The sequence below is a fragment of the Rhinolophus sinicus genome, linkage group LG07 (assembly GCF_036562045.2).
Source record: "Rhinolophus sinicus isolate RSC01 linkage group LG07, ASM3656204v1, whole genome shotgun sequence".
Lineage (NCBI taxonomy): Eukaryota > Metazoa > Chordata > Mammalia > Chiroptera > Rhinolophidae > Rhinolophus > Rhinolophus sinicus.
Genome location: NC_133757.1, coordinates 29232713 through 29245594, shown reverse-complemented (window position 1 = coordinate 29245594; position 12882 = coordinate 29232713). Strand labels below are relative to the sequence as shown.

Below are 12882 nucleotides of genomic sequence, written 5' to 3'. Positions count from 1 at the left end.
AGCTTTGGTGACTTGAATTGTAGGTATCAAAGGTAATACTAGTTTTCTTACATTAGGTGCCAGAGAGAAAATTTGATGGTAATCTTCAGTCTAGCCAATTACTAGTTGCAGTCTAGGGCTTCTGTTAATAGTTGCTTGCTTTGAAGGTTTAAAAAAAAAATGAACAGCCTGCAACAAATCTGCCAACAGCCTGCAGATTTTTAGATTATTTTGATCATATAATAAAGCCAGGCAATATTACATTTCTGTGTGGTTTTATTTTCTTTAATTTCTTTTTTATTGTTAGTTACAAATTATGTCAGGCCAATAAAAAATTATAAAAAACAATGTAACAAACATCTATATGTCCGTCATCCAGATTAGAAACAAAACAGTCATTACAGCTGGAGCCCTAGTGTATCCCTTCCCAATCTCCAATCTTCTTCCTCTACCTCAAGAGTTAAACATTATCCTGAATTTCATGTTTATAATCCCCACACATTTCAAGCTTACCTTAGAAGAGATTTCTTTTACTTTATCACTATTGAAAAGTGCTTAGGTTGTCTAATATATACAATAATTTTAGTATAAAGAGGTGTATTTTTCAGATTATCCTTTTTTTTTTTTAATAGCCTTCTTAGTACAAATATGTCCTCTAGCTTTAGTAAATAAACAACTTAAGAGGCCCGGGGTGTCAAATCTCTTCTGTAAAGGGCCTAGGTTAATATTTTACGCTTTTCAGGCCACACGTGGTCTCTGTCACATATTCTTTTCTAATTTTGTTCAGTTTAAAATTTTTAATTGGCACCAGTTATTGTAGCCTAAGAGGTCAACAAGATTTCAAGAGAGGAGAGATGACTTCATTACTTGATTACATTGAATGTAATCTTTATGATGTTCTTTACTTGTACAGTAACTTGAAGAGAAATTTTTATTCTACCTGTACACAACTCAAGATAAAGGTATAACTTCTGGAGCTGAGGCACTGATGGTATAGAGAGAAATTTTAATAAGGAAATGGCTTTGATACGAATACACAAATACACACAAAACACCCCTTCCCCTTGTATACTGTACAAGTTGGCACAAACCTGATAAAGAATATAATGTAAAGGTTTTAGGATTTAAGTTATTCTTGGCATTTTAATCTAGACAGCTGCTTAGGCAATTTAGGTCTTAACATATCTGAGTTATTCATATATTTTAAAGTATATAATTATATTTTTTTTAAAGGCCCAGGTGAACTTTCCTTAAATAGTAACCCAATATGACACCATAGTTACCAAATGGAAAACAAGATTGTGATTCTGTATTAAATCAGCAGAGGATATTTTAGAGAAAGGACAACTTGAAAAATAAAGACTTCATTATTCCAAGTTAAGAGCATTTTAGTTATTAGCAGCGGTTATCAAATGAGCTAAAAGTAAATCTCCAAGGAGCTGCTTATAATTTGCTTTGTTGAGGAGAGACTGTTTTACTGTTGCAGTATAAGGTGATGTAAGTTTTTTTTATCCTTGAAAAGGTTTTCTGAAATTGGTATCCCTATCAGCAAAGGGTACTCCTGGCACATTCATCACAGTAGGACATGAGGTCCAATGGTGCTGTTGAAACTTGATTCTTTCAGTGGCAGCTTTCCCATCATTCACGCTTCCCCCACCCTGCCCTTTCCCAATCAGGACCAATCATTAAATTTTTGCTGTATGCACTTACAGCACCCTTTACATACCTTTTCTAAACATCTCTCTTACAATTTATTTTTTTTTAATGTTACTGTTCCCCACTAGACCTCACATTACTGTGAGGACAAACTGAGTTAACAAGTGTAAATAAAGGTCTTGGAACAGTGAGTATTGACACATAGTAAGTGCTCTGCATGTTAGTCATTGTTTGTTTCCATTTTTTGTTTTGTACCAGTTATCCACTGGCAGGTTAGTATTCTGAACACAAATTTGGCATGTTCTTTTTACTACATCATAACCTAACTTGATCAGATTCTAAGAAGAGTGGAAATAGAATTCTGAAAAATAAGTTTGGCATTTTTTCCAAGTTAATTCTGTTAGCATCTATCTAAGAAACTGTCAGAGTTGTAATGTTTTACATATCTTTGAAAATTTATAAAACTAATTTTATCTCTGGGAATTGAAATCCTTAAAATTCTGTCTACTTTTATCATTTAGTCCTCATCACCACCAGTATAGTCAAAATGTCACATTGTTCTTGTCTAAGTTGTTAATGAAAATGTCATCAGTAGCTTGATAACTAAGAGTTCTTGAATAACTTTTTGTATTTCTTTTTATAGACCATTTAATTTGGCAGAGCGGAAAGCTAGCGCCCATTCTGTGGTAGAATGTGATCACGTACGGAAAGAAGTTAGTGTACGAACTGGAGGATTGGCTGACAAGAGCTCAAGGAAAACATATACTTTTGATATGGTACTTCTTAAAATGCTGCTGCTTCTTTATTATTCACTAATGTAAATTTACCCTAGTATACATATTTCCTCTAGGTTCTAGTGTACAATTACAAATTTCAGTTGATTCTTTGAGTTGTCAAATGGTTTCTAGTGAGCTAAATGAGTTAATTTATTAAAGAGAGTAATTCTGAAATTGTTTTTCTTGAATAAATGCTTTTTTTTTTTTTTGATAGGTTTTTGGAGCATCTACTAAACAAATTGACGTTTACCGAAGTGTTGTTTGTCCAATTCTGGATGAAGTTATTATGGGCTACAATTGCACTATTTTTGCGTGAGTGAAACAGTTTTTCAAATGATGAAAAAGTTTAGATGTCTATATTTGTTTTTTATTTAACACTTTTATCAATCTTGACAGATATGGCCAAACTGGCACTGGAAAAACCTTTACAATGGAAGGTGAAAGGTCACCTAATGAAGAGTATACGTGGGAGGAGGTATTTATTGTTTATAACAGATTCTGTCTCTAAAGTGGCTGAAATATAACTGAATAAAACTTGGCTGAAGGACACTGTCTTGAAATAGAGAAGAGTACCCATGTCAAACATGAATTTAGCATTAACTACTACTATAATATAATGAAAGTACATGGTATGGCTCCTGTTTAAGAAACATACACACTCATTGGGAGAGGACCAATATATTAAGTGATTAATTTGACTACACTGGTATTGGCACAGTTAAGTGATAATAGAGGGTATGTTTGGGACAGAATTGTTGGAGCAGAATATTGTGGAAAAGGAAAATGACTAGGGCTTGAAGGGGAAGGCTTTGCAGTGAGGGAATGAATCTCATAAAGTTAGCATAGCAAGGGGCAGTATGGTATTTTATTCATCACACCTTGAATGTTCAAGAAATTAAGATCACTGTATTGTTGAATATTGTAGAAAGCACATAGTACATTTCACAAAGATTTCCATCAAATGTGTTTAAATGAGTTTAATGACTAAGTCACTTTTCCAAATTATTAACATTTAGGTAAATTCTTTTTTTCTTATGGTGACATAGTTGAGGCTTAACTTTATGCAAGTACAATAAAGTTATGGAATTTTAACCATAGAGATGTGGAATAAGCTTTTAAAGCAATTTTAAAATTTAGAGACTTATAACAGTTTTATTAAGGATACTTAACATATGTGAGAAACAATCCTGTTTTATGTCAGAATTAGGGAATATACTGTTAGAGGGGTCAATTTTCTAATTAAAATGGTGGTATTATGTACTAAGAGAAAAAGTGGAAAGGATTATTGAACTTGGTTTTTTAAGTAGCTTGGTTCAGTTGATTTATGTAATGTTCAGGCATGAAGTGTCTGACAGGCATGACATATTAGTGGAAGGTATGAAGGAGAATAATTACTGTTTAATAGACTTATAAATGACTTGGGTTGTCTAACATTTTGTTTTCTTTAACTTGTTTTGACATACTTATGTTTAAATATGCTATAAAGGAGGCCCTTGTTATATGTGTTTTAACAGTCACAATAAATGCTATTCTTCCTTTATTTTATTCCTCATTAATATTATAATTTCAGGATCCTTTGGCTGGTATAATTCCACGTACTCTTCATCAAATTTTTGAGAAACTTACTGATAATGGTACTGAATTTTCGGTCAAAGTGTCTCTGTTGGAAATCTATAATGAAGAACTTTTTGATCTCCTTAATCCATCTTCTGATGTTTCTGAGAGACTACAAATGTTTGATGATCCCCGTAACAAGGTAACTCAGTCTTTGAGAATGAAATGTCTGTAAATTTAAACGTGTGATGCTCTTGAGTGCTTTGAGGTGTGTGTGTGTGTGTGTGTGTGTGTGTGTATTAACCAATCTAATGGATGCTTTTTTGATATTTGGTCAGAGGGGAGTAATAATCAAAGGTTTAGAAGAAATTACAGTACACAACAAGGATGAAGTTTATCAAATTTTGGAGAAGGGAGCAGCAAAAAGGACAACGGCAGCAACTTTAATGAATGCATATTCTAGGTAAAAACAAAAAACAAAAAAACCTCATTGTCTCCTCCACCGCTCCCATTTTCTTTTTAAGAATAATTAGAAATTTGGGGAAAGTCAAATTGGGGTAGGTGAGTCACATAGCTGGATTTGATGCTAGATTGCGTGCTTTAGTAATTGGCTTGAAATGTATAGGGAAGCACCAATATTGGAAGAATGTTGAAAGGAGAACTAAGATTAAGTTTAATTAAAGAAGGAGTATTAAACCTTTTTTAAGCTGAAGATTTTTCCCAAGTGAAATCATACATGGGAGCCCAGATTAAAATGTGGCTGCTATAGTTGATTTAGGCATGGGATTCTCGGAGGCATACCTCCTCAGCCTTAAGAAGGTTTTTTCTGAGCATTTTCCTGAATCTCCTGTGTATACTTAGCACATAGTTTGAAAACCCCTCATTTGAGTAAGGATTAGAAGAAAGTCAAATGGCTTCATTTTATTTTTTTTCCAGCTTTATTAAGGTATGATTAATAAAATTATATATATTTAGGTTGTATAATGTGGTTTTTTTCCCAAATGGCTTCATTTTAATGTAGGAAGACAGATGGTCACTAACACTGACTTTCAAGGGGAGGAAAGGGCATATTTGAAGCAACCCCCTATAGGATGAATCCCAAATTCTACAAATGCAGTTTACCAAGTCAGAAGGGACATTTTTCCCATTGGTCTTTGAAGGAGACATCAGAGTGTAATTGAAAGAGCTGTGGGTTGGGAGTTAGATATTTATTTAGTTCCAGTTCTGCAGTTTAACTAAATATGTGACTTCGTGTAATTAAGTGAACTTATCTGAATATCAGTTTCCCTGAGCTACAAAATGGTTATTAGAACTAGATCTTTATTTCTTTGCTCCCTTATCATTTAAAATTTGTACAATATTCTATAATAGTTATGATTGCAACTATAAAAATATGTATGCATTTAAAGAAAGGAAAAAAATAACAATATGAAAATAATTAAGATCATGGAACTGTGGCTGATTTTATAATTCTGTTTAAATTTTCCAATGATAGCTTTCAATTTTTAAAGCTTAAATTATAAACCAATCATAGAATGGAAATTTTATTCTATATTTTATTCTATGATTGGTTTATAACTTAATTTTATATAGAATTTAGAGGAATGAAATTTTTTTTTTTTTTTTGAGGAATAAATTTAAAGTCAGGTAAAATTTCTTTTCTCTAAAAACATTTCTCTGAAATATACAATTCCTATTCAGTAAATTTGTATAATTTAGGTCTCCTTTTGTTTTTTTGCATGTAGACTTGAGTAAAGATCTCTTTTTATGTATATATGTGGTAAAGAGGAAGAAACATTCATTTTTCCAAAACCAGAGTTGGCATCTATGCTTGATTGCATTAATTGCACAATCTTAGGTTAGGAATGGATAAATAATGATAGTAAAACATGAAATAATATGATTCAGATTTAGAGTTTATGTTTATATTTTTCTTCGTGCCTCTCCCCTTTTCTGTAATTTTAAATAACTTAAATAATTTTTTTATAATGATACTATAAAATTTTCCAAGTAACATGAAAAAAGTACAAATAAAAAAATTGAGGGCCGGCCCAGTGCCTCAGGCGGTTAGAACTCCATGCTCCTAACTCTGAAGGCCGCCGGTTGGATTCCCATATGGGCCAGTGGGCTCTCAACCACAAAGTTGTCAGTTCAATTCCTCGAGTCTCGCAAGGGATGGTGGGCAGCGCCCCCTGCAACTAAGATTGAACATGGCACCTTGAGCTGAGCTGCTGCTGAGCTTCCAAATGGCTCAGTTGGTTGGAGCGCATCCTCTCAACCACAAGATTGCCAGTTCAATTCCTCCACTCCCGCAAGGGATGGTGGGCTGTGCCCCCTGCAACTAGCAACAGCAACTGGACCTGGAGCCCATCCGGGAGGCAGCTCAGTTCAAGGTGCCGTGTTCAATCTTAGTTGCAGGGGGCGGAGCCCACCATCCCTTGCCGGACTCAAGGAATTGAACTGGCAACCTTGTGGTTGAGATCCCACTGGCCCATGTGGGAATCGAACTGGCAGCTTTCGGAGTTAGGAGCCTGGAGCTCTAACTGCCTGAGCCACCGGCCGGCCCATGAATAGGAAGATTGATTGAAGCCTTCCCATCTGACACACCAGGCAACTGATCCAACCCTACCCCATATCCAGCTTTCAGAAGTGCCTGAGGATTCTAGTTCCTAAGTCTGTTAGGGTGTTTTCAGGTAGCTTCTTATTGGGTTCCCCTCTGCAAGCAGCAGGTATAAGAAACAAATACCTAATCTTTATATTATCCACCCTCTGTCTTCCAAAATCTTATTGATACCTTCTGTCTGATACTGTCTTTTTTATTTATTTTTTTCACCCTTGGGGATTTAGATCTTTGGATATTTTCAACATTTTATGAAAAGCAGATAATGTTTTGCATTATAATAACTGGGCAACTTGATCTTATTTTCTAGCCGTTCCCACTCAGTTTTCTCTGTTACAATACATATGAAAGAAACTACAACTGATGGGGAGGAGCTTGTTAAAATTGGAAAGTTGAACTTGGTAAGCATCTACCTTAATACCACTGTTTCATGCTTTTTGGTTTTTTTCTCCAGCTTTATTGCAGTATAACTGACAAGTAAAATTGTATATTTAAAGTGTACAACATGATGATTTGATATGTGTATATTCTGTGAAATGATTACCACGATCAGATTCATTAACACATCCATCACCTCCCATAGTTAGCTTTCTTTTGGTGAGAACACTTAAGATCTACTCTCAGCAAATTACAGTGTGGTCTTGTTAACTATAGTCACCATATGGTACATCAGATCCCCAGAACTTACTCATCTTATCACTGACAGCTTGTACCCTTTAACCATCATCTCCCTATCTCCCCGAGCCCCCAACTCCTGGTTATCATCATTCTTCTCTGTTTCTATGGTTTTGACTTTCTTGTTCTTCTCCTGATTCCACATATAAGTGAAATCATGTAGTATTTGTCTTTTTGCCTTTCTTTGTCTGGCTTATTTCACTTAGCATAATGTGCTTTAGGTTCATCCCTGTTGTAGTAAACTACAGCATTTCCTTCTTTCTTGTGACTGAATAATATTCAATTGTGTATGTGTACCGCATCTTTATTCATCCATCGAAGGACACTGTTTCCACATCTCGTCTATTTTGAATAATGCAATGGACATAGAAGTGAAGCTATCTCTTTGAGATAATAATTTCATTTGCTTTAGATATATATCTGGAAGTGGTATTGCTGGATTATATGGAGTTCTGGTTTACTGTTTCATTCTTGACTGCCTCATAGAGCAGCCTGAAATTTTGTACTTCTGGGCAATATTTCTTACAATATTAGCTTTGTAGTGGGTTATTAATTATAGAAAAATTACTTTGCTGGCTATGTAATATATTATGTGTGAGAATGAAAGTCTTCGAGTCCAAGTCCAGTAGACTCACAACTTATTTTTTATTTTTGAAATTCCAGGTTGATCTTGCAGGAAGTGAAAACATTGGCCGTTCTGGAGCAGTTGACAAGAGAGCTCGGGAAGCTGGAAATATCAATCAATCCCTATTGACTTTGGGAAGAGTTATTACTGCTCTTGTGGAAAGAACCCCTCATGTTCCTTATCGAGAATCTAAACTAACCAGAATCCTCCAGGATTCTCTTGGGGGTCGTACAAGAACATCTATAATTGCAACAATTTCTCCTGCATCTCTCAATCTTGAGGTAAGCCCTTAAGTGTCTGCAAGTGTGGTAGCTGTTTATTTATTATATTATTTTAGAAGTTCATTAATTGGCTTCATTAATTTTATACCATAGTAGAAAGAATCTGGACATTGCATGTGGAGACATACAAGAGTACACCACTGAAAAAAATGTCTTTCTCCTCCCTGGCAGAGTTTTTAATCTTAGAAAGCCAGTTACTTACTGGCCTTTTCCACACAGTCTTTAAAGAAAATTGCTGTGGTCATTAGCAGTGGATGGTTACATGGGGTATGGAGATTTAATTAGAAATGTGTTAAGTGAATGCTAGTGTTGTGGAGGCTACTTAGAGAGCACTGAAGATGGGCTTGAGTATGTGGGAACAAGTGGGAAAACCAAGAGAAGCAACAACCATGGCAAAATCTACTCTTATTGCAGTCATTTACTTTAAATGGAGTTAGGAAAGCTTTAAAAGGTCTCTAACTCCCCTGTCCTTTTTAAATTGAGGTATAATTCACATACCATAAAATTCACCCAGTAAAGATGTATAATTCGATGATTTCATTATGTTCACAGATTTGTGCAACCATCACCAAAATCTAAGTTTAGAGTATGTTCATCACCCCATAAAGAAACACTAGCAATCACTCCCCATCTGCTCCTACTTCCAAGCCCTTGGTCATTATTAACCCCTTTTTTTAATCTATAGATTTGCCTGTTCTGGACATTTCGTATAGATGGAATCATACAAGAAGTGTTCTCTTGTGACTGGCTTCTTTCACTTAGCATAATGTTTTCAATGTTCATCCATGTTATAGCATGTATCAATACTTTATTCCTTTTTGTGGATGAGTAATATTCCATTGTATGGTAATAGGACATTTTGTTTATTCATAAGTTGATGAATTCATTGCGTTTTTAGAGAACAGTGTAAAGTACAAAATTATGAGATCAAATTATTATAAAGTTAAAGGCCCTGAAAATTGAAGAGAAGGAAAAAAAGATAAGGATGTTTTTTTGAACAATCTTTTTAAAGATTGGGTATAGTAGCCTAAGGGGATAGATTTTTAGATTAGCAATAACCATAAATTATTACTTACAGGTTATTATATAGTACATTTTAGATAAAAGAACTACGTTATTCTCATATCTTTAGTAATTGGCCTTTTCATCACAGGAAACTCTGAGTACATTGGAATATGCTCATAGAGCAAAGAACATAATGAATAAGCCTGAAGTGAACCAGAAACTAACCAAAAAAGCTCTCATTAAGGTAATTGTGGATTTTTGTGGAGTAATGAAATATTGTTTGACAAGTGTGACAATAAGGAACTGAAATAGTTGTTAAAAGATTTGTTAAGTTGCCTGTGGTAAGGCTTTTCATCTAATGATTTAAACTAAATATCTCATATGTTAAATTTTTTTTTCTATTGCTAATATTTTGACTACCAGCTCTATCAAGTTAGCAAACTTTGCAAATATTTACATTTACAAATTTATTTACAGCTTAAGGGTGTACTTACCATACGTTAGGGTATAATTACCATAACATTCTACCATTGTAAGCCTACCATTCTATTACTTTTAGTACATTTTTAGAGTTGTGCAGCATCACCACATTTAGAAAATTTCTTTGGCTCTATAAAGTGCCCTTTTTTCCCTTTGCAGTCAGTCAACAACTGATCTGCTTTCTGTCTATAGACTTGCCTTGTCTGGACATTTCCTATAAATGGCATCATACAATATTTGGTCTTTTGCATCTGACTTCTTTCCCTTGGCTTAACACTTGGGCTTTATGTATGTTGTAGCATGTGTCAATAGATTATTTCTTTTTATTGCTAAATAGTGCTCCATTATATGTCTAATATCACATTTTGTTTATCCATTCACCAATTGATGGACATTTGGATTATTTCCAGTAATGCCACTATGAACATTCACATACAAGTCTTTGTGTTGATGAAAACTTTGTTTTCATTTCTCCTGGGTAGATACCTAGTGGTTTATTTACTGGGTTGTGTAAAAGTTTATGTTTAACTCTTTAAGAAACTGTTTTCCTAAGTGGCTGTACCACTCTAAATTTTTACCAGCAATTGATGGTTTGCAGTTTCTCCACATCCTCTCCAACACTTGTCATAGGCTTTTTAATTTTAGCTATTCTAATAAGTGTATAATGGTACCTCAGTGTGGTTTTAATTAGCATTTTTCTAATGAATAATGATATTGAGCATCTTTTCACATGCTTATTATGCATTTGTGTATCTTTGTTTTGTGAAACGTCTATCAAAATCCTTTACCCAGTTTTTAATCGGGTTGTCTTATCACTACTAAGTTGTAATGAGCTGTTCATATCTTTTATAGACAAGCCTTTTATGAGATGATTTGTAAATATTTCCTCCCAACCTGGCTTGTCATTTTCTTGGGAGTATTCTTTCTTTTTTTTTTTTAAGTGAAGTTTTTATTGGGATAATTGTAGATTCATATTTGGAGACCATCCTGGGTACTGGAGATTGTGTTTTTTCTTCAGAAACCCCTATTTTTATAATGAGTACATTTAAAAGGTCTTTGAAAGCAGTTGAAAGACTATTCTAAACAGATTAATATTAAATGAAAAGTATGGTTATGGCTTTATATCATACTTTTCTGTGCTTTAGCCATTAGAGAAATGTAGGTTAAAACCACCATTATACACTTATTAGAACAGCTAAAATTAAAAAACCTGTAACAAACTTTACGTTTCATATCCTCCCCAAATCGAATTAAAAAAAATAAAGTGCTAAGTTGACACAACATTCTTTTTGTGTAGGAATATACAGAAGAGATTGAGCGTCTGAAACGAGATCTTGCTGCAGCTCGTGAAAAAAATGGGGTGTACATTTCTGAAGAAAATTTTAGGTAAGCCCTTAGCTGTGGAAATTAATTTCCAAGAATGAGCATTTTCTAATTAACAGGCTATTTGAAGTAAAATTTACTTATCTGACAGTAAATTAAGTCTTTATACCTAGTGCCTCCTACAAATGCTTCTTTTGTTTTGACCTTAACAAGTAGTTATCAGTTTAAAATTTTTTTATATAACTTTATTTTTTAAATAATTATAAATTCACATGAAATTGTAAGAAGAGGTCCTATGTATTTTTCGTCCAGTTTCCCCCCATTGGATACCTCTTGTGTAATTTTAGTCTGTATCAAAACTGTGTGTAATTCTGTGCCATTTTATCACTTTTGTAGATTTGTATAGTTCTACAATTAAGATATAGAACTATCCTATCATCATGAAGATCTCCCTCTTCCTACCCCTTTATAGTTATACCCACCTTCTTCTCCAATGATCTCTAACCACTGGGAGCCACTAATCTGTTCACTTTTTAAAGTCCTGAAGAGGTTTGTTCAAAGGAAAACTTCTACTGCAGCTTTATTAGAAGCAAAAACAATAACAAATGAAACACGGGGCAGAAGGATTATAACTTCCCAAAAATTCCTGATTGTATTTACCCTTGAAGATATTAAGAAGGGTGACTTTCACACTGGCATTTTTTAAAAAAAATAATGATAAGGGCTGGCCCAGTGGCTCAGGTGGTTGGAGCCCCGTGCTCCTAACGCCAAAGTCGCGGGTTCGATTCCCACATCGAACTGCTGTGGCAATCTAAGCTGCGCCCTCTACAGCTTAGATTGTGAACGACATCTCTCCCTGGAGCTGGGCTGCCATGAGCAACCTGAGGTTGGTGTGAGTGGCTGACAGCCAGTGTGAGCTGCTTTGTTCTGCCGTGGGCTGTCGTTAGCTGCTGTGAGCAGCCCACCGGTGACTGGCGACTGACTGCCTCAGCCCGGGGGCAGACGGGGGGAGCGCAAGGTTCATAATACCAACATGGGCCAGGAAGCTGTGTCCTACACAACTAGACTGAGAAACAACGGCTTGAACTGGAGTGGAAGCCGGGGAGGCAGAAGAAGGGAGGGAAAAAAATAATGATAAAAGATATTTAGAGCTACTTGATAATAACCAAAAACATTTTCATGTAATCTTCCTTTTTTAAAGATATTACATGATCATTTTGATAGTATATAACTCATTTAATAAATTCATTGTTTTCCATGTTATTTTCAATTGCCATAATGTGTTATATCCTCCTGATTGTTTCATCAAATTTATATTTTATGAGTATCACAGATTAATAAACAATAATTCTTTTATTTTTTCTATGGGATTTCAGTTTTGTTTGATTCTTTCATAGCCCAGACTCAGTTGGCAAAAACATTTTTACAAAAATCTTTTGTAAATTTGCACTTAATTTTTAAACTTGATAATGGTTTTTGTGTGTGTGTTTTTCTGGTTTTGACATAGTCTTTCACTGTATACACTACAGTGTATTTTTCATTATATTTTTTAATTGTTCAGTTTACAGGTGTCCCTATTGTACCACTTTTATATACGTTAACTTTTTTTTTTTTTTTAAGATTTTATTGGGGACGAGGAACAGGACTTTTTTGGGGAACAGTGTGTACTTCCAGGACTTTTTCCAAGTCAAGTTGTTATCCTTTCAATCTTAGTTGTGGAGGGTGCAGCTCAGCTCCAGGTACAGTTGCCATTTTCTAGTTTCAGGGGGCACAGCCCCACCATCCCTTGTGGGACTCGAGGAATTGAACTGGCGACCTTGTGGTTGAGAGCCCACTGGCCCATGTGGGAATCGAACCGGCAGCCTTCGGAGTTAGGAGCATGGAGCTCTAACTGCCTGAGCCACCGGC

General features: G+C 34.9%; 1 protein-coding gene across 1 annotated transcript in view; it reads left to right on the top strand.

Annotated features, from left to right (window-relative positions):
- Positions 1–12882, top strand: part of KIF11 (kinesin family member 11) — a 36603-nt gene that overhangs the window by 1361 nt on the left and 22360 nt on the right. The window contains exons 2-10 of the mRNA XM_074339384.1: positions 2279–2411; positions 2626–2723; positions 2808–2886; positions 3982–4167; positions 4304–4428; positions 6896–6986; positions 7924–8166; positions 9320–9415; positions 10949–11037. Coding sequence (XP_074195485.1) covers positions 2279–2411; positions 2626–2723; positions 2808–2886; positions 3982–4167; positions 4304–4428; positions 6896–6986; positions 7924–8166; positions 9320–9415; positions 10949–11037 — 1140 coding nt within the window. The remainder of the gene's footprint in view (positions 1–2278; positions 2412–2625; positions 2724–2807; positions 2887–3981; positions 4168–4303; positions 4429–6895; positions 6987–7923; positions 8167–9319; positions 9416–10948; positions 11038–12882) is intronic.